The sequence below is a fragment of the Caenorhabditis remanei genome, chromosome I (genome assembly GCF_010183535.1).
Source record: "Caenorhabditis remanei strain PX506 chromosome I, whole genome shotgun sequence".
NCBI lineage: Eukaryota > Metazoa > Nematoda > Chromadorea > Rhabditida > Rhabditidae > Caenorhabditis > Caenorhabditis remanei.
Window position 1 is genome coordinate 9,424,703 of NC_071328.1, and position 20,925 is coordinate 9,445,627.

The following is a 20,925-nucleotide window of genomic DNA, read 5'->3' on the forward strand; positions in this document are numbered from 1 at the left end:
AAATCGCGTTCGTTCTACTCGAAACTCTATGAATCCGGAATTGGGAAGCAATGTCGTGGAAGAAGAGGATGAAAACGAAGAAGTCGGAGAAAATAAATCAAAGTTCTTGTAGGTATTCAAATCTCAAACTAATCATAAACTTGCAATTTAGTTTTTTCAGGATTCGTTGATTCGTGTGTTCTTTCCCAGAGCCATCCAGTGCATGCGAAATCTTGTATATTATATTGCTTCTTTTCTGTAATAATTTTCATAAACCGTTGTTTTGTTGTTTATTTTAGGCCTGTTTGATTTTAGTCGCTTCTTATATAATATCTATTTTATCTTCTTCCTCATAACCGTGTGAATAATTGTTTCCTGTCTTTTACAGATGGTTAATAACAGGTGTGGAACTTATATTCAAGTCAACATCTACGGAAAAACACTTCAACAGTTAAAAAAGGAAGGAATCACACTGAAATCTGTTTTAGTGAGGTCGCGTTTCTATATCTTTAAAATGCTTAGTTTCTTTCAGAATGAAATCGGTTGCCCACAGCATTGGATCGGCGAAGTTTCAATTTTTACAGGAGAATTCAACAAAGAAAGTTCACTTCTGAGTACTACAATCGCTAACGTGAAACTTCCAAGATGTTCGACGAGGGTTATTCCACATATCGAACCTCGGACAAGTTTCACATTGAACATGGAACAAAAGATTTCTGAAATCGATGAAGATGATGAAATGATTGACGTTGACGTCGAAGAAGTTTTAAGTGATCTTCTGAATGAAGTTGATGTGTTAAAGCAGACAGAAAAGAAAGCAGCGCTTCCGTTACTCAGTACTACTATTGCTAATTCTGAATTCCCCCGATATTCAACACCGATTCCTTTCGAAGATGATCTCGGTTCCAATTTCACTTTAAATTTTTCTCATGATGTTTCCAATATCGCTTCTGATGCCGAGGAAGAGCTTGTCAGCGATTACTCCTTACACTTTCAAGAGTCCGTGAAAAATAATGATTCGATTGTGAATGTAACAAGTGATTCACTTTCTGGAAGGTCTAAAGAAAATGATGATCATACATTGTCATTGACAACAACTAAGGAGAGCACGAAACGAGCTCCAGAACGATGTTCAACTACTCCCGCAAAGATATATAAAAGAGAAGTTGAAGAATTTGGTGCACCTAAACGAGAAATAGCAGCGTAAGGTATAACATTTGCGAGATTGGTTATAGATAGACTATTAAGATTGAGAACAAATTCTGAACCTGCGGTCTGTCCGAACTTCAACGACTCTTTGTATCAAAGTGGGCCACTAATCATAAAACTTCAAGTTTGTTTTATTTTGTAGAGATTGTCGAAAAAATTTCAATTCAGAATTCAGAACAAGAAAACGGAGATCAGCCCGAAAATTATGGAAACTCTGAATCTTCCCTCGATAAAAACACTACGGAAGATCGGGAGGAGGCGTTTTATTCTATTCCACGCAACGAAGTAACTGGACCTTTGAGCTATAATGTTCCCGTAACGGCGTCGAGCTTGGAAATTCCAGGTGTTGCGCTGAAATTGGAACTTAATGTAATATTTACCTTCATATAAAATTGAACGTTTCTTTAAGTTACAGAGTTTCGGATTCCTTAATAACAACAACGACGAGATGCTCGCTTCACATGATGTAATACAAAATCAGAACGTTTATCATGAACTAAAACCAGTCGGACGTCTTCTGAGTTACTCGCCTGTTCCACTATACAATAGTTATTGTGACAACGAAGTAAATGAAGGTGACTCATATCATTCAATCCCGAAGGAAAGAGAGGGGGAAGACGATGATGAGACACTTCAGATGAATTCGGAACACACCAGAACACAGTATTCTCCTCCATTATGGCCAGACAAAATCCGAACTAAATCAATCCTGAAAGCGGCCGGATCAAATGTAGATTCTAAAGAAAAGAAGGTGGTCTCGTTCAAAGTTCCTAGTTCGAAGATAGAGAAGCGTAGAAACTCTGCCACAAGCCATACTATCGTGTGCAGTTTCGAGGTAATTCTAAAAGTCAAGTAGAAGTAAAACACATTCGATTTTTTTTCAGGGTTGCGGAAAACAAATACACTGGAAAGTTCAATACGGAAAGCTTCGTCTCGTTAGTCACGCATTGACTCATCAGGAGAAAAACCACATGCCGTGCAGAAATTGTGATTTCAAATGCCAAACTGTCGGTCAAATGCGTTATCACTACAAGAAAACACATTCTGATGTGAAAATGACTGGATTCGGAATCATGGAGTAAGTTTATAAAAAGTGTGATATTATATCGTTGTTCATTTTTCAGCATACAATACGAAGATATCGATATAGACGACGTTTGGCAGAAATGCTTCGGAAGTATGATAATCGTTCTAATGGAGTTATATTTTTGTTTTTTTCAGAACAAATACACATTGTTGGTAACATTAGTCCTAAACGATTTTTTAGGAGGAAAAATATTCATAAGGCGAACGACAATGAGGAAAATGGATCTTGTAAGGTGTTGAAAACTATCTAGATAAAACTATTTTTGCAGATGAAGCTCTTCCAACATCTCAAAGCAGTCAATAAATAAAAGATATTATTGCTTCCCATACATGTCTGATAATCTTGTTTCATCTCTTGTTTAAAAAAAAATTGAATTTTTGTTAATATTCTTTTTTATTCTGCTTTAGAATCGTTTTAATCGATGCAATATCTCGATTGAAAAACTAATATGTTAAATTGAAAACAAATTAAAGATGACTTGTGACAAATGGAAGAAGTTTATCCAAGTGAACATTTACGGTCAAACGCTTCAAGGGCTACAGCAACAAGGAATAGCATTAGAAACTATGTTGGTGAGTGAGGTTTTCATGAGATATACGGTTAATTTCTCAACGTTTAGTGTGATATAGGATGTTCGAAAGTTTGGATTGTGGAGGGAAAAATGTACAACGATGATTCTTGTCATCAAACGGTCAATTCCAGTGAGGTATCTATTTTGAAAGCCCCAGCTCTAAGTACTACTATCGCTGACGTAAAATGTCCTCGATTCTCCACTCCAGCTGTTTCACAAGTTGATCTTCAACGAAAATTCACTTTGAATTTGCCGATAAAATTCTCGGAAATCAATTCCAGCTATGACGAAGATTTTGAAACCAGCCATGATAGTGGCGAAGAAAGTAAGGCAAGTGATGATGCTGATATAGAAGAACTGGTCAACGATATTCTGCAAAAAGTGTCGGAATCAGACAAAGAAACAGCAATCGAACAGACGATATTCAGCAGTACGATCACTGGAATGAATGTTCCAAGGTGTTCGACTCCCATTAACCAACATGTTGATCTTCTTCAAACGTTCGATCTACATATTCCTGAAACTGTTTCTGAAATTGGGTCAAATGGCGAGGATGAGACGATAAGTGATGAACTGATGGAAGAATGTGCATCGAACTGTCACTCAACAAGTTTGGAATATGATGGAAATCTGAAACATGTCACGCTGAGGCCACCTATTATTCGTGTACATACGAGGTCGATGATGGCGATGACAAAGTCTGGAACGCTAATCCGAAAGCGCAAATCAGCCGCTTCGAAGCTTGCTTCTACATCTATAATTTCGCGAAAACAACGAGTAGTTTTGAAAGAGTCAACGTCAACTGATAGAATGAAAAACATTCTGAAAACTCTGAAAAAAGAAACTTCAGTCATTCCGACTGTTGAAAAACTTGTTCAATCGAATCAAAAAGACATGCCGCTCATCAACATCAAACGGGAGTTGTCGAATGAAAACACAATTCACCTGGAATATACTGAATATGCGGGCAACATGATTCCTGTGAAACCAGATGTGCCGTTATCTTCAAATAATGTAAGTTTGATGATAGCTGTCATTAAAACTAGTCTGTTTTCAGGATATGACCAGCATTCAAGCCAGTTCTCGTCCTTATTCTGAACCAGTTTTGTTCAATTTGAAAACGGCATTAGCAGAATTAAACGAAACAGTTGTTTATCACTCAGCCGAAAGTTCTATTGATGAAGGAGGGCTTCATAATTATACTGATAACAATCGTATTCACCTGTGTCCCAAATACAGTTAAAAGTTCAACATTTTTCAGACAATGCTCTTGACTCTCATCGTCAAATGACGTATATTGATTACAACATTGGCGAGAACGGAGGAGAAGAAGAGACATTAATTATTGAACATCATGGAGAAGAGGATTATGAAGACCACTGTATACACGTTGAAGAGGATGAAAACCATGAAATAATGCACACACCACCTCCTCCTGGTCTAATAAATACAAAATCAATCTTGAAAGATAACACGAAAGTTGATCGTGGTATGAAAAAGACAGTATCATTCAAAGTGCCAAAAAACAAACGTAGTAAACTTGATCAAATGCATCAAATCAAGTGTCATTTTCAGGTTCGCAAATTTTGAAGAGATACTAAACTTTTGATACCATTATTTACTCACTTTATAGAGTTGTGAGAGAGTCTTCGTTTGGAAAATGCGATACGGAAAGCAACGTCTTCTTGATCATGCGATGACACATCTCACAGAAAAATGTCTCGGATGTCGTACATGTGACGAAGCGTTGAGCACATCCAATCAATTGCGATACCACTATAAGAAGTTTCATCCAGAAATAAAGTGCTTGAATTTCAACATTCTAGAGTAAGTTTTAAGACCCGTATTCTCAAAATCTCTGGTTACTAAAAATGAAATTTCAGAGTGTTCAACTTGGAGCGAGAGGATGTCGCTATCGCCGAAATTTTCCGTCAATGTTATGAACGTATGTTCTAACTTTCGAGCCCAAAACCAAATTCAAAAATTTCCAGCGCAATTGTCGATTATTGGAAAAATTGGAAAAAATCGAAACATGAGAAGAGAAAAAGAGAAGAGGGAAGAGTCGCAGGTTGCCGAACAAGAAGAAGAAACAAATCACGACAACGATGCTCCTAGCTCGTCAACAAATCTTTTCTAGTAAGTTCCACATGTCTCCTATCTTCAAACTGCTAAAGATCAGGTGGAACCATTTATTGAAAATACGGGGGTTTGAAATCAAGATGAGTATTTTCTTTCGAGCGAGTCTCGCTTTGATCCCGACGTTGTCTGACAATTGGGCTTTAATATGTACAATTCGGATAAGTACGAATGTGTGAAACACCGACTTCTCGGTTTGGTGCTGTGTTACCGAAGTATTTCAGTTTTCTTCTAGTAATTAATGGTGGCATATCTAAATTGAAGTTCAGTTTTCGCAGAATACACTGAAGAAACTTCGAAAACCTGGACTTCCGAGCATAATCTGTTTCATTTCAATCTTGTTTAATATCATTGTTGGAAATTCTATTAAATAATAAAGTATTTGCTTGTTTAATTCATCCTGTTGTATTCGTTTCATCAGTGTTCAGTTCCATTGCTTTATTTTTTCAAATTTTTTTCTGAGCTCTCTGAATTTTGAAAAATGAGTTTTCTCAGTAAATTTTCAGACGATTTGTCAGAAATGACAGTAGACAGTTTTCCTTATATCGATGTTAGACTCTACGGCCGCTCACTTCAGAAATTGAAACAAGATGGTATATCCTTGAAGAAGATTCTGGTGAGCATCCTTAGTGAATTCGTGATGATCAAAATATGAATTTCAGGAAGGAGTTGGATTCTCTGGTGTATCAATTCGCGAAGGTCGTATCTCACGTGGCCGCAAGAAGCAGTTCACTGTTCCAAGTCTCAGTACAAGCATTGCAAATGTTGATGTCCCTCGTTCCTCGACTCCGATCGTTTCACAGGTTGACATTCGTAAAAAAATAACTTGGAATTTGCAAGAAAGAATCTCCGAGATTGCTGACGATGATGAAGAAAAAGTTGATTTCGATAGCGAAGTAGATTCAGAAGAGATCATTGAGGAGTCAAGAAAATCATCCGAGCAGAAAAAAAGAGATACAGATGTTGCTTTGGTTCTTGATGGTATAATGGAGACTGTCATCGAAAAAGAGAAGTATTAGAAGCATTCAAATGTCAGACTGACTATTTCATTCCAGAACGGTAAGAAGTACAGCCGCAATTCTAATTCCTGCTGATGAAATGACGATTTCTAAGTTTTCGGATCCGGTTACTTTCAATAGAAATGTTAGTATAAAAACGATAAGGCTCACAATAAGCTTATGTTTTCCAGATGATAGGCTCAGTTTACTGCAGTATTGCACCGGCTGTGTTAGATAGTGATCATGGAAATATTCCACAAAGTGAAGAAAGAAAAAACTCCAGTTCCTACGGGCTCTCAAACATGGACGTTCATCATTCATTTCATGTTGATAACATCGATGAGACAGCTGATCTTCCTGCTGAAGAAAAGACGACTGAACGGAATGGAAAACATACGAAAACTTTTAAAGCAGCTCAGAAAACTACCCGTTGTACTCATGATACGCAAAACACAGCCGTACCGATCACATGTAATTTTCCGGTAGGCAACCCGAGTCAGTCGCACTTCAAACAGTCGGCAAACCTCAAATTATTAGTGAACTGAAAACACTTTTTGAGTATTATTGAAAAGTTTTCATTTATTCATTTACCAATAATATGCGGAAAATAAAAGTTTAGGTTTTCAGTTTGAGAAACAGTTGTTTATACGTTTTTTTTCCCAGAAATGTGGTCATGTTATCAGCTGGAGAATAAGAAGCGGAAAAATCAATCTTGTCGACCACGCATTGAAGCACAGCAAGAAGAAGTTTCTGAAATGCCACGAATGCAAAAACAAAGCTAAAGAGATTAAAACTATTCGTTCGATGCGTTATCATTACCAAACAAGTCACAAGGGTATGAAAATGACGGGATACGGAGTGAGCACGTGAGTTACAATTTATATTCGAATATAACTTCATATGTGATTTCAGTTTACCATTGAAAGACCCCGACTTCAGAAAACTTCTGCATGACTGCTTCGGAGGTATGCTGTGTTTCACAGGAAATTTCAACCTCTCACTAATCTATATTATACAAAATTCGACATTTTTGAGCAAAAATTCAAATTTTCGTTCAAAATTTCAGTTCAAGTTTTTTCAACCGGGCCGGGCCGTGGAAATTCTCGCAGGTATGTGCCTATGGAGGCGCTTTGGGCGCTGAAAGATTTCAAAGTGGGCGAAAATGCGACGAGAGAGAGTGTGTGAAATCGAGAGAGTGTGTCTGCGTCTCTCCATTTCGCACACTCTTTCTCGTCGCATTTTCAAATTTCGGCTGAAAATGCGAGGCGCTTAACGCCACCCGGGCACATACCTGAATTCTCGTCACGGCCCGGCCCGGCCCGTTGCAAGTATGCTAACAATTAGTTGACCAGGGTAACTAAAAAATAATTGACTTTCGAGAAAATTTGAAAGAGAATCAAAATTCAATCTTATATTTTTCAGATCAACTGGATGCATTCAATGAAGAGCCATCCGAGAAAACTGATGATTTCACTATTTGCAGATCGAGACGCGAAGTATTTTTTTTTGAACTGAATCCCGTTAAATATTTGAATTTCAGAAACTCTGACACCAACTGTTACTGTTTCCTAATAATATACAGATCTTACCATAGTATCCTCAGTTTTAAAATTTGTAAATTTGCACCAATTTTTACGCATTTCTTGTTATTTCACATGTTACATATTCTTTGTTATCCAAGTTCATTATCACCATCCATGTTTATTAGCACCATCCTTGTTCAGTTTATGCATGCTTATAGCTTATTATTATTGCAACACAGAATCATGTTCAATACTTGTTGTCCATTTCAATGAAGTTTCAGCAAATGGAAAGAAACGTGCAGGGTATAAATACAGTTTTCGATAGGCTGAGATCGCAAAACACCGAAAGCTTCTATTTTATTGAATTTCACATCTCTTTCACGAAATTTCTGTTCCAGTCAGTAAGATAAAATTGTTCATCCGGGGAAATAACTTTATTTTCCACTCATAAACATGAGTTTAATAACATGATTCATAGTAACACGACAATTCTTTGATATCGTGTCTGAATGTAGAAAATAGTTGTGTTGTGAACTCTCTGGATAAACTTACACATCACCGTGGGAATACATTCCATTTGAACCGCAAACAAGGGTAGTAAATGTACTCGTTCCAGTCTATGCATCTTCAATTCGATAAGTTCCAGAATCAGTTGTCGCCTACAATCAATTACTTTTGAGTCAACTTCTTTCGATAAATTCATACCATTATTCCAAAAACTTCACAAACTAGATCATCTACTCTGTTACAATATATTTGTTCTTGCGAGCATCCGTTATAAAGGTACCATCTGAAAAAAGAAACTTTCGTTAAAATTCTGAAGTGTACAGAGACGCTGAAGAGAAGCCGATTAAATCGTCTGTTCCATGACTGTTATATAAAGCGAGAGCATGACAATCTCTACACCTCGATTCTGAAAGATTATTCAATTAATATGAGTAATGATGGGACTTATACGTGGAACAGGAGTTGTTGCTTGTTTCGCTGAAAGAAATAGTTTTAGAGAATCCTCAAAATGAAATTAACCTTACAGTAGTCCACACAAATCCCAAAAAATTGAGAGTAAGTTGTCAATCCAACGCCATCGCCATTATCAATTATCCATTTCTGAGTATATGGATCACAGAATCCTTCTGCATTGTATTTACCAAACTTCAAAAAGAAGACAATGCGATATCAAGATGTCCCAACAAACCATGGTGGCCTTTTCCGGGTCGAAACCGACTAAATCGTAATTTTCCATACAGTGAGCAGTTAGAACACAGTCATCGATCGAGACAATTGGAGAATGAACTGAATGAAGAGAGATATTTGGATAGAATGAACTAGTTCCAATATTCTGTTGCATGTTAGATGCATCCAATGCGAGAGATTTACACTCGCATTTTGCTGAAATCAGTTGTTTTTTTCCCAGGGAAGTTCTTTAATAAACTAACGTGGTGTCGAGTAATTAATTTTAAGACAAGATTCCACAAAAAGAAGGAAAAAAGGAGAGAAGATAAGAGCCGAAGCTAACATTTCTGTTGATTGTTAGCTGTGAATGATGATATACCAAAGAATGAATTGATGAATATTAATTTATTATTCAAGTAATGTAAATTATGAAATGAACTGAAAGTGATCAACAAATCAGATGGGTATATAGTTTGATGGTTTTTGATATCTCAGAATATCAAATAAGAGGAGAATTTAGAATTTCGGAATTGATGTAATCCTCGGAGCATTTTTTCAGAAACAGAAATCAACATACTTCAAAATCCTATCAATAAAAATATTTATTCCAACTTGCACATAGTTTTTGATTAATCAGCTTTCGAGTCATATTTCTAAGCAAAAGGTTCGAAAGACTGTGGACTACTCGTTGTTCCCATCGAACAACCTCAAAATTCCAAATTCTCGGGGTCAGAATTTCGAATAGTCCATCTGAAGCAGTGAATGAAAATGAAAAATAAGTAGACGAAGTCATGAGAAATGGGAGATGGAGTTTTTTTTAACGTATGTGTCAAAGAGAATAAAGTCAAAGAGAATTCAAAGAGAATAATAATAGAAAAATGAAAAGTGTATTTATTAGAGATTTTAATGAGATCTTTCTCCTGATGAAAGTCTCTTTTAATTAGAAAACGGCAGAAGCATTACGGGATAAGTCAGTTATAGTATCTACATGACAGTAGATGCTCCAGTTGTACCAGCAGTTGTTCCAGATGTCGATCCAGAAGTTGTTCCAGTTGTTGTACCGGACCCTATAAATTCACAATCTGCGATCCGGCAAAATTTTCCACTGACACTCACCTTTTTTCCCCTTCTTTCCTTTCTTTCCTTTCTTCCCCTTTTTATCTTTCTTGTTCTTTTTGACTTTGACTTTTCGTGCACGTGGCAAATGTTTGAGTCGTTGACCAACAAGAGCTTTTGTAATGCAAATATGACATATCATCATGAGGATTGCAAAGATGAGACCAGCAACCATTCCAGTCATCATAGGAGTTGGAATTGACTCTCCTACGACGGTTCCTGATGTTTCTCCTGCTTCTACTGAGTCGTCAGCTGGGTCAGACATCTGAATTCGTGGATATTCAGAAAACTTACATGAGATGTAGAGACTCAAGAACTGACCTTTGAATATTCTCGTTCAAATTCACGAAACGAAGTCGATAAATTGGCTGGAATAACTGATAGAAGGAGGAGAGAACTCCCCTTTTCGTGGGTCAGCAATGGGGTCACGTAGAAAATGTAAGATTTTTAGTCTCGTGGTCACATAGTTCACGTGAACGCTGTAAGATTCTTTGGATTAAAAAACTCCACGTGTGCAATCGGATTTCACGTAAAGATTTTCGAAAGAGATGATTTCTGGGAAGGTGGGTAGACTATTGGCATCTTGCAGACATGACAAATAGTTTCCAGATTCTTCTTCTTCTTTTCCTGAATAATTTCTTGTCTGTTCTCGCTGGAACTCAATCATTTCGTGCCGTCGGACAACTTCTTTGCCGTGGAAAACCTGCCCAATTCGCTGAACTGCAACTCCTCAATACACGTGGCGGCGGTAACTTTTTTCGTTCCAAGCAAAGTAATATTTGATTAATATATGTTTCAGACAAAGAATATAACATAATAATTCAAAAAGGCGTCTTCTCAGATGCAGATGGTTATTTTGAAATCTATGGAAATATGCACCAATTCTATGAAATCCCAGCAGCCCTCCAAGTTTTTCATGAATGCTTTTATGACATCGGAATTTATCATGGACTGTGTAAAAATAAGTTCAGTGTGAATTTTCCGGAAGGGTATGGGAATGATGGACCGCTTGCACGAATCACCTGGGATACTGGAATTATCAATTTAGAACCGGGAGTTTTGGGACAGAACTTGGAAAAATGTGATTGATTATTCGTTAATAAATACCTTTATTTCATAGTTTCAATCGAAAAAATACAGATTTATGATGGTGTTCCGATTCTCCGTGAACCACTGAACACTTCATTCCGTTTTCTATTCATTTCTCGCTGCTTCATTATTCAAAATCGACAAAATGAAGGTTTTTTTTTCTCAGGAAAAGGCTAAACCAGGCTCTTAATAACCTAATTTCAGACATTGCTACTGGTTATTTTCACTGCAATTCCACTAGTCTACTGCTCTAAACAATCGATTCGAATAACTGGAAAATTGGAATGCCGTGGAAAACCGGCACAGTTTGTTGAACTTCAATTGCTCGCTTGGGGGAATATCCTTGGTAAGATCTCTTTTACCCTCGATAGATTTAATTCTATGGAATTCAGGAAGTGCGATTCTTGCTGAAAATGTGTTCACAGATGCAGATGGATACTTTGATATCTCTGGTTATGCCGATCAATACTTCACAATTTCTGGTCGTTTATGGATTTGGCATACTTGCTTTTTCGATGCGAGCGTTCAAAAAGATCCCTGTAAGAACTGGTTGGAGTTCAAAGTTCCTGATGATTTTGTGAGTCAAGGAGCTATTCCGTTATTGACATGGCCATTGGGATTCATTGATTTGGAGAAAGAGCAACGAAATGAACACTTGGATAAGTGTCAATAAAACAAATTAAAACACAGATTTAGAACAAAATAAGCTTAATTTGATACTTTTTAATATAAAGTAGTTTAATTTGTTTTTGTTTTTCTATTTTCTGCAAGAGATTAATATTTAACAGTGGGTGCAAATACATTTTCCGCTTTTCAAGATTCCCATTTTGGCGTGACCTAACCTTGAATAAGCCACATTAATCACGTGGTAAACATCCGAATCCAACTCAAACTCTCCCATCAGTATTCAACAAATTACAGCATGAAGGTAAAGTTTTCCCCGCCTTCTTAATTATCGAAAAACAATTCCAGATCGTATACCTCCTAATTGCCATTCCCATCGTCTTTGCCAGTGAACAATCGGTACGAGTCGTTGGGAAATTGACATGTCACGGACATCCAGCACAGTATGCTGAGCTTCAGCTAGTTAGTAAATTTAGTATTGGTGAGTGAAGTTATTACGGGTGTTACTTTTTTCATAGGAATTTCCCGAAAAGTTTCTATCAATCGTATGTTTTGCTTCATTCAAACCTTGAACTCTCAGGTGGAGAGGCCTTCGCTCGAAACATCTTCACTGATCCAGCCGGTAATTTCAATATTGCTGGATACATTAATCCGAGTTCTTGGTCGAAAATAGATGCACGACTTTACGTCTGGCATAAGTGTTATGAGAAACCATATGAACATTCTGACCCATGTTCCAATTGGTTTGAGATCAAAATTCCTGGTATTTATGTGAATGATGGACCATTTGCGAAGAAGAAATGGGATTTAGGAGAAGTGAAACTGGAAAAACCGAGAAGTGGACAACAATTGGATTCGTGTGATTAATCAACTGATTCTGTTACCCAAATAAAGTGTTCTAATAGTGATTCTAATGAGCAGTTAATGATTTAAGAGGCACTATCTGTAAGAGTGAGAATGTTTGTGTTGGGCCTTGGCACAGTTGCAAAAAGTTGTTTCAATCCGGACTCTTTTTACAGCATATATACCCCTATGGTAGTGATTTATAAAAAATGTGTCACCAGTCCCCTATGACGTCATCCTACCCAATAATCGACTTATCACCCAAAAATTCATAAAAATTTTAATTTTCTAGATAACATCGGTAAACTTTTGTAACATGTTAGAAATGTTTTTGGCTACCTTCACACGAATTTTCGGCACCCCAGACAGCCCAGAAACCGTTCAGATAATTTTCATTTCCATGTTTTTTCAACTTTTCTCAAAAAATCCCTCTAGAAATCCTCAAATTTCAATTCGTATTCGAATTCCCCGCAAAAAGTTCTACTAGGCCCAAAAAAAATCATCAAAAAACAGGAGAACCTTTTTGAGATATTTCGATTTTTTCAAAAATCACATAAGGGTCCCCCCTTACGAAAATTTTTTTTTGGCAAAAAAATCTCAAAAAAAATTAGCTCCGAAAATAAGTGGAATATTGATGAAACCATTGGAATAAGTCACTCACAAAATATTAGACCTCAGAAATGTGTTTGAGCGGATTTCATTTTTTTACTCATCCAATTTTTTCCAGTCTTTTCCTGTTTTCATCAAAAATTTGTACAGAAGTCTTCAAATTTCAATAGATATCCTGATTACTCGCACAATTTACCATATGATTCAATTAAAACCATTAAAAAACAGGAGAACCTTTTTGAGATATTTCCAAAAATCACAAAAGGGTCCCCCCTTATGAAAGACAATTTTTATCGAAAAAATACTCTTTTTAAAAAAAACTCTTTTTTGATGCAAAAACGTTCAAAATACTTAAAAAAAGAGTTTTTGGTATTTTATCAATGTTTTCAACGTTTTTGCATCAAAAAAGAGTTTAAACATTTTTTCGATAAAAATTTTCTTTCATAAGGGGGACCCTTATGTGATTTTCGAAATAAATGGAAATATCTCAAAAAGGTTCTCCTGTTTTTTATTGATTTTAATTGAGTCATATGTTAAATATTGACAGGAAGTGGAATATGCTTTGAAATTTGAGAACTTCTGTACAAATTATTGATGAAAACGGAAAAAAACTGGAAAAAATTGAATGAACAAAAAAAACTGAATCCGTTTAGACACATTTCTGAGGTCTAATATTTTGTGAGTGACTTATTCCAAGGGTTTTATCAATATTCCAATTATTTTTGAAGCTAATTATTTTTGAGGTTTTTTTGCCAAAAAAAAATTTTCGTAAGGGGGGACCCTTATGTGATTTTTGAAAAAATCGAAATATCTCAAAAAGGTTCTCCTGTTTTTTAATGATTTTTTTTTGGGCCTAGTAGAACTTTTTGCGGGGAATTCGAATACGAATTGAAATTTGAGGATTTCTAGAGGGATTTTTTGAGAAAAGTTGAAAAAACATGGAAATGAAAATTATCTGAACGGTTTCTGGGCTGTCTGGGGTGCCGAAAATTCGTGTGAAGGTAGCCAAAAACATTTCTAACATGTTACAAAAGTTTACCGATGTTATCTGGAAAATTAAAATTTTTATGAATTTTTGGGTGAAAAGTCGATTATTGGGCATATTTTCCTATGATGACGTCATATGGAACTGGTGACATATTTTTTTATAAATTACTACCATAGGGGTACATATGTTGTAAAAAGAGTTCGGATTGAAACAACTTTTTGCAACTGTGCCAAGAGGAATCCTCATCTTACAGACAACGCCTCTTAATCAACAGAAAATAAGTTTTTGATACGATTATTTTTCAAATTCAAATAGTTATCTAAAATCCACAGAAATAGAGTAAATTACATCGATTTCGGGGATATCAACACACTTGTTCACTGACCATTTTCTCGTTTTTGTGGAATAATCATGGTGGTTTTACCGCTTGGAAACTCGGAAAAGAAAGGATTAAAACTTGGAAAATTTAGAGGAAAGGAAACTCACCAATGAAGAGTTTAAAAGATCAAAAATGACGAGGCTAAAGTTTGCGGGACAAGTAATTGTGGATGGGCAAGCCACGAGCCACGAGAAATGGAATCTTACACTTTGGACAAAGATACTTGTAAACTTAATTTGAGTTGCGCAAACGAGAAAAAATTGACAATCACAAGCACAAATAACGATCCTATGACGGTAGGAGTTTTTATCTATAATCTTCCAATCATATCTCATTTTAGTTCTCGCCTAGATTGATATTCAATGTGCTAAACAACCAGCTACTGCTGCGTTTTCAAATCTTTCTGATATGCAATGCTGGGTTAATGGAAATTTGATTTTCGGTCTTGTTGTTAATTGCAATTAATTTATCTCTTTCTTATAAATTATCATCTTCTCTAACGCCTACAGACAAAATCACTTTTCAGAAAAGATATCAAACTCTTTAGTTATAATAGTAACTACATTTTCAGAAACTCATATTTCAATCACGTTTTTTTTGCTATATTTATGCTATTTATGCCGTAAAGGGTCGTAAAATAAAAATAAAACCAATCACTGCTCCACTTCTAACAACGTCGTGAACTTACTTTTTCTAACTCACTTCTTATCTTTATCTCTTCTCTTTTTCTCCGGTTTTTTCCTCATTTATTCTTGTTATATCCGTTCGGAATGGTATTCAAGAAGCTGCTTCATCTTTTACTAAAGGATGCATTGCTGGTGTGGCGTTCGAAAGTTTGGACAGCATTTGAAATAATTATACCTCTTCTTCTGATCATGGCTCCACCTATTTTGATGCTTGCGGTAAATTTTGAAGTGAAATTCGAAGAGAAAATTTAATTTCAGATGACCAAAAATCAAGTCGATACAAGTCAAATGTCAGGGGTGTATCAATCTCATCAAGTGAATCTTCAAAACTTGGATATCGAAGTTTATTGTCAAGGGGGTACATATAGTAACCAAAAGGCTTCGGTTACTAACTAGTAGTTATTAATGATGGCGTTCAAGTTTCAATCATTCCATTTTCAGTTTGGCAGACAGTAAAATGAGATGGAGGAACGGAAAGATAAGTGCTCCTCAGAAAATGGATCGTTGGAGTTACGTCGAAGCAGTTCGTTCATGTGGTAACGCAGTGTATATTGTTGAATCCAATATGAGTAGTACCATTGTTTTGCCCTTAACTGGAAATTACTGGTAAGTATTAACTTAAGAGGAAAGATAAACTAATTTTTAATTGATAGGCCATACTATGGTTTCCTTGGATACAACTATCATATGAATAAGATCATGTATGGATTGTTTGAACGTTATATGGAACAAAAGTATTTGCCAAGCCAAGGACAACCTGTCCGATCTTTGCCAAATTTCGATAACGAACTTCATACTCTTCCATCAACCAGTACTATATTAATTGGAGAAATTTTGTATAAGATATTCCCATTATTCTTTGGAATATGTTTAACAATGCCAGTTATTGGAACTACAAGAAATTTATTAGTGGAGAAAGATACAGTTAAGATAGGGGGAAACAGTTGTACTTGAATTAATTTGAAAATATAAACATTTTTGTCAAAAAAACAAAAATGGATAGGTTTACAAAATTAAACCTTTCATTTTCAGCCCTATCTGAGTACCATTGGTCTTCCAATCTGGCTGTTTTACCTGGAACATTTCATATTCGGTGTCATCAAAACATCAATTCTTATCACTTTGACTTCATTCGTTTGGCTTCTTATCAAAGGATTTCCTGGATTTGTCGTGATTGGAATCTTCTTCTACACCTTCAATTGTGTCTCCTTTGCTATTTTTTTTTCCACAATCTTTCCATCTGCCAAAAGAGCCGTCGAAGGAATGGTTCTTATCTGGATTGGAACTGTTTTATTCGCAATGTTGTATGAACCAAGTCCGTCTATGACATGGCTTGTTTCACTCAATCCAACGCATGCCCTGAAGCATTATATTGGAGCTGTCGTGCTGGCTTATGATGAAAATGGTAAGTGGTCAGACTGATCTCAGAGTATTTCAACCAACATTCAGATAAAACTGATTTTCTTTTTCAGGAGTTGCTATTGGTGATCTATTTCAATCCAAATCGATCGGTGTTCAATGCGCAGCTGTCTACATTGGATTCATGATTTTCAATACTATTTGGATGCTAATTGCTGCCATTTTCATGGAAAAACTATTCACATTCTTGGCTCATGTCCTTTTCAAAAAGCTTTGGGGAATTCTGAGTAATCGAAAAACCAAGTTCACTTCTGGAATAAAAACTGGACCGAATGGGAGTAGATCGACGATTCTGAATGTTCAGGAGAAGTTGGATGGACGTTTGATGGCTGCAGCTGATATTGAATTAAACGGATTGGTGAAAGTGTATCCAAATGGAGAAAAAGCAGTGAACGGATTATCATTGAGAGCAGTTAGAGGTCAAGTATCAATTCTATTGGGTCATAATGGATGTGGAAAGAGTACAACATTTGGAATGATAACTGGAATGCATAAAGCAACAGAAGGAAGAGTATTGATTGGAGGGGTTGATGCAAGTTCGAATAGAGCCGAAGCAAGGAAACTGATCGGATACTGTCCACAATATAATCCACTCTATGAAAAGCTTACTGTAATTGAACATTTGAGATTAGTAAATGCATTGAAAGGAGGAAGTGGAGCCACGTTCAATGCGGATGCACAGAGTCTTTTGGAACAAATTGAACTCACGGACAAGAAGAATACTCTGGCGAAGAATTTATCTGGTGGAATGAAAAGGAAACTTTGTGTTTGTATGGCAATGATTGGGGGGAGTAAAGTGATTCTTTTGGATGAACCAACTGCTGGAATGGATCCTGCTGCACGGATTGATGTTCAGAAGATGTTAGCTTTGGTTAAGTCGGATAGAACTATTCTTTTGACTACTCACTACATGGATGAAGCTGAAAAATTAGGAGATTGGGTATTCGTGATGTCACATGGAAAGATGGCCGCATCTGGATCAATTCACTATCTGAAACAGAGATATGGTGGAGGAATGTTGTTGACTTTGGTGTTCAAGACTAGTTCTGATCCTAAAAAGATGTATACAGCAGCACTCCAAGTCTGTAAAGCGATATGCCCATCTGCAACAGTGGTGAGTTGGGGAAGGTATTCTAGAAAGAAACTTTGAATATTAATCACTAGAACAATTGTTTCTTTTTCACAGAAGGACGAACGAGGACAAATGATGGAAATCAGTATTTCGGAAGGGGAGAAATCTAGACTTCCAGCACTTTTCAGAGCTTTGGAAGCTATCACAGAACGAAATTTCCACTCTCCTGACATCAAAATGCTGGGACCGAATGTGGAAAGTCAGGCACAAAAGCTGGAAATTGTGACAGTCGGAGTTTCGATGAGTTCATTGGAACAAGTTTTCATCAAGATTGGAGATGAATGTGATGCTGTCATCAATAAAAGTGGAGGAGCTAATAAAAAAGTTGAACGAAGAAAATTGTTTAGTGGACTGATTGCTGCAAAGAAACGTAGGTACTCTAGATATGTCCTGTTTTTGATACAGATTACTTTCAGAACCACCAAAACAAGGATTTTCGAGAACACTGATGACTGTGACTGCTCTCATTCAGAAACGTGCGTACTACATGTATCGTAATCCTGTTCAAATATTCCTTCAAATCATTCTTCCTCTTCTCACTCTTTGGATGTTTGCTGAGATGTTCTCTGGACTTGTTGCCAGTGAAGTTTCAAGTATGTCAAGACCATTTGAGACCTCTGTTCAATGTCTTTCCAGAACAAATGATAAGTGTGGAGTCTTTGGATTTGTCAGAGTTTCCATCGTCAACTGTTGTTGTCCAAATGGAGGATAACACTGAGAATCGTTTGTTAGATTATCTTCACACTTTTCCAAATCTGAATCTGATGGAAGTGGATTACTATGAGAGTGTAGAGGATGTGGTGAAAAAGTATTCGAATGTAGGTTTTAGCAGTTTGAACCTAGAATATCTCAAACTGATTTTCAAGGCATTCCAATCGTTGGGATTCATCATAAAGGTGAAACAGAACGGAGTAACATCAATTTACTTTGACAGTCGTCACGATGGATCGAGTAAAAATCAGGCTATTCTTATCAATCTCCTCGCCTCTTGTATGTATTTGAGATCTAATTTTGTTACTGAATTACCGCACATTTCGTCTCAAATATATTGGATGATGGATGCAGAAGGGGCGTCTGCGGTGAGTACTCTTTACTACAAAATAGGAATTTCAGAGGTATTGATTTTCAGGCAAATTTAGAAAAGTTGTTATACCAATTGCCTGCAATTGCTTTGATTATTGCTGGAGTTGTAATCCAATCAACTGTTTATTTAATCGAAGAACGTGTCTGCAAGTTCGCTCATCAACAATATCTGACTGGACTCTCTTCATTTACTTACTGGGGAGTTGTCTTCCTCTGGGATTTCATTCTTTACACGTGCATTGTCCTCTACGTTTTGATCTTTATCTTCGTGTATGGAGTGTTCTCAGGACATGTTCATGAGTGAGTAGACTGGGCGACGTGATTTCGTGTCCTGCATCCCAACCGTAATCTTTTTCCAGAATCGTTCTATTATTCTACTGTCTCTTATTCTATCTTGCTCCTGTCGTTTATCTCACCTCAATACTTATTAACTCTCCGACAAAAGGATCGTTTATCATTTACATGTTCTGTATTATCACTTATTTTGGCGCTGCAATTTGCTTTTTCGCCATAGGACAGTCTCCTAACATGAAGGACGGAACTAAGGTGAATTTGATGATTGAAACTGAAATAAACTCTCAAGGTTCAGTGGGGAACTAGAATTCTAAGTCCAAGTATAGGATTCTATATGGGGGTTCTGAAAGTGGCAGCGATCAATTACGAGCATTCTGGACTGAGAACAGTATTTGATAATATTACGGACACTTGGGAGTTCGAAGGAATTTGTGAGTTTATACTGACAATGACTCATTTAAATTTATTTCTTTTGCAGTGATCGAAATCATTCTCATCCTTCTCTTCGCTTGTCTCATCACTTGTATTTTATGTTGTGCCACATTGAAATCGATTCGTCGGACTTGTTTCTCGGTGACTCATAAGAAATCACAACAGAAAACTAGAGCTCAATATGTATGCTTTTTGAAAAATGTTCCTTTCAGAATCAGTAAAATTTTAGAAAGGAATCGAATCATGTGCAGCTGTAAAAGAAGAGGAAGCGTTGATTCCGAAAGTGGATAAAAAGGATAAAGTTATAGTCGTGGATGTGAGTTCTTTGAATCGCTTTCCCGAAAGTTTACTGATTGATATTTTTGTTGAAGGGACTCATCAAAGATTTTAAAAAATTCCGTGCTGTTAACGGTCTCTCCATATCAGTTGGACATGAGGAATGTTTCGGAATGCTTGGAGCAAATGGAGCAGGAAAAACAACAACATTTGATATAATCACTGGATTAACATTGCCCACTGGTGGAAATGTAACAATTGAAGGACAGAATATCACTAAAAATATTGTAAGATTATTCATTTTTTGAGAGGGAATTTATATGGCTTCACTGTTTCAGCACATTGGGTATTGTCCACAATTCGACGCAATGCTTCAACAAATATCGTGTCGACAAACATTGAGAGTGAGCTGAAATGAACTGGTTTATAAAATTTAATAAGGAAGACATTTTTAGGTAATGGCTAAATTACAAGGATATCCAAATGTGAAAGAAGTAGTAGAAATGGTTTTAGATTGTGTCGGAATGAAGGAACATGGAAATAAATTGGTGAAGAATTGCAGGTGGATAACATCATTATGTGTATCAGTTTCCACTTATTTTTCAGTGGTGGTCAAAAACGAAAAATCTCGGTCGGTATTGCGTTGATGTCCCGTGCAAACTGTATCATTCTTGATGAGCCAACTGCTGGAATTGATCCGCGAGCACGTCGAGAGATCTGGGATATCATTCATGAAATGAGAGAACAAGCAAAATGTTCGATTGTTCTGACATCTCATTCGATGGAAGAATGTGAGGCATTGTGTACCAGAATTGGAATACTTCGAAAAGGAGAAATGATTGCATTGGGAACAAGTCAATCATTGAAATCTCAGTATGGAAACACTTATATGATGACACTCGTTATTCACCATCTGACTGATCGAGAAGCCGTTTGCAAGAAAGTTAGTGAACTCATGCCAAATGCAATTCTGAAGACTCCAGAATCTAGTTTGACTACTAGTCTTTTTTGGGAGGTAAGACTATTGAGCAATTGAAATAAAAACTGTAAAAATGATTTCAGATTCCAAAAGCGAAATCTGATAAATGGTCACAAAAGTACAGTGAAGTGGAGGCTCTGGCCAAAAAAGCAAATGCACGAGATTACATGCTCACTCAATCATCACTTGAAGACACTTTCATTCGTCTTATTACCACAGAATGATGATATGAGTACAAAATAATAAAGCTGCTAGATTTCAACTTCCTGTTTTATTTCAAAATTCCTAGTGATCTTTGCT

The 20,925-nt window shown here is 36.5% G+C and overlaps 9 protein-coding genes across 9 annotated transcripts; 7 read left to right on the forward strand and 2 right to left on the reverse strand.

Annotated features, from left to right (window-relative positions):
* Positions 1–367: 367 nt before the first annotated feature.
* GCK72_001969 (uncharacterized protein) lies at positions 368–2,578 on the forward strand (the record flags this gene model as incomplete). The annotated part of the gene is made up of 8 exons (XM_053723209.1): positions 368–466; positions 512–1,182; positions 1,228–1,312; positions 1,357–1,557; positions 1,604–2,023; positions 2,073–2,266; positions 2,313–2,365; positions 2,544–2,578. The coding sequence occupies 8 exons, from the start codon at positions 368–370 to the stop codon at positions 2,576–2,578; spliced, it is 1,758 nt and encodes a 585-aa protein (XP_053591854.1).
* Positions 2,579–2,748: 170 nt separating this feature from the next.
* On the forward strand, positions 2,749–4,983 carry GCK72_001970 (uncharacterized protein; the record flags this gene model as incomplete). Its single annotated transcript, XM_053723210.1, has 7 exons — positions 2,749–2,847; positions 2,895–3,860; positions 3,904–4,060; positions 4,108–4,421; positions 4,480–4,673; positions 4,730–4,791; positions 4,838–4,983. The coding sequence occupies 7 exons, from the start codon at positions 2,749–2,751 to the stop codon at positions 4,981–4,983; spliced, it is 1,938 nt and encodes a 645-aa protein (XP_053591855.1).
* A 519-nt stretch (positions 4,984–5,502) lies between these two features.
* GCK72_001971 (uncharacterized protein) lies at positions 5,503–7,529 on the forward strand (the record flags this gene model as incomplete). Its single annotated transcript, XM_053723211.1, has 8 exons — positions 5,503–5,598; positions 5,645–5,994; positions 6,038–6,125; positions 6,172–6,462; positions 6,644–6,846; positions 6,893–6,945; positions 7,403–7,476; positions 7,521–7,529. 8 exons carry the CDS (start codon positions 5,503–5,505, stop codon positions 7,527–7,529), a joined length of 1,164 nt encoding a protein of 387 aa, XP_053591856.1.
* Positions 7,530–8,120: 591 nt separating this feature from the next.
* Positions 8,121–9,021, reverse strand: GCK72_001972 (uncharacterized protein; the record flags this gene model as incomplete). Its single annotated transcript, XM_003114816.2, has 7 exons — positions 8,121–8,162; positions 8,209–8,293; positions 8,338–8,416; positions 8,461–8,487; positions 8,535–8,655; positions 8,699–8,892; positions 8,940–9,021. 7 exons carry the CDS (start codon positions 9,019–9,021, stop codon positions 8,121–8,123), a joined length of 630 nt encoding a protein of 209 aa, XP_003114864.2.
* Positions 9,022–9,660: 639 nt separating this feature from the next.
* On the reverse strand, positions 9,661–10,057 carry GCK72_001973 (uncharacterized protein; the record flags this gene model as incomplete). Its single annotated transcript, XM_003114909.2, has 2 exons — positions 9,661–9,743; positions 9,793–10,057. 2 exons carry the CDS (start codon positions 10,055–10,057, stop codon positions 9,661–9,663), a joined length of 348 nt encoding a protein of 115 aa, XP_003114957.2.
* Positions 10,058–10,383: 326 nt separating this feature from the next.
* GCK72_001974 (uncharacterized protein) lies at positions 10,384–10,881 on the forward strand (the record flags this gene model as incomplete). The annotated part of the gene is made up of 2 exons (XM_003114904.2): positions 10,384–10,540; positions 10,592–10,881. 2 exons carry the CDS (start codon positions 10,384–10,386, stop codon positions 10,879–10,881), a joined length of 447 nt encoding a protein of 148 aa, XP_003114952.2.
* A 145-nt stretch (positions 10,882–11,026) lies between these two features.
* Positions 11,027–11,554, forward strand: GCK72_001975 (uncharacterized protein; the record flags this gene model as incomplete). Its single annotated transcript, XM_003115044.2, has 3 exons — positions 11,027–11,032; positions 11,086–11,227; positions 11,274–11,554. 3 exons carry the CDS (start codon positions 11,027–11,029, stop codon positions 11,552–11,554), a joined length of 429 nt encoding a protein of 142 aa, XP_003115092.2.
* Positions 11,555–11,803: 249 nt separating this feature from the next.
* GCK72_001976 (uncharacterized protein) lies at positions 11,804–12,372 on the forward strand (the record flags this gene model as incomplete). The annotated part of the gene is made up of 3 exons (XM_003115119.1): positions 11,804–11,809; positions 11,854–11,986; positions 12,086–12,372. The coding sequence occupies 3 exons, from the start codon at positions 11,804–11,806 to the stop codon at positions 12,370–12,372; spliced, it is 426 nt and encodes a 141-aa protein (XP_003115167.1).
* A 2,722-nt stretch (positions 12,373–15,094) lies between these two features.
* Positions 15,095–20,849, forward strand: GCK72_001977 (uncharacterized protein; the record flags this gene model as incomplete). Its single annotated transcript, XM_053723212.1, has 20 exons — positions 15,095–15,226; positions 15,269–15,405; positions 15,452–15,616; positions 15,664–15,934; positions 16,043–16,415; positions 16,483–17,543; positions 17,616–17,931; positions 17,978–18,154; positions 18,198–18,379; positions 18,428–18,640; positions 18,691–18,944; positions 19,004–19,190; positions 19,234–19,369; positions 19,417–19,553; positions 19,600–19,686; positions 19,742–19,933; positions 19,985–20,050; positions 20,102–20,208; positions 20,253–20,661; positions 20,709–20,849. 20 exons carry the CDS (start codon positions 15,095–15,097, stop codon positions 20,847–20,849), a joined length of 4,743 nt encoding a protein of 1,580 aa, XP_053591857.1.
* Positions 20,850–20,925: the final 76 nt, after the last annotated feature.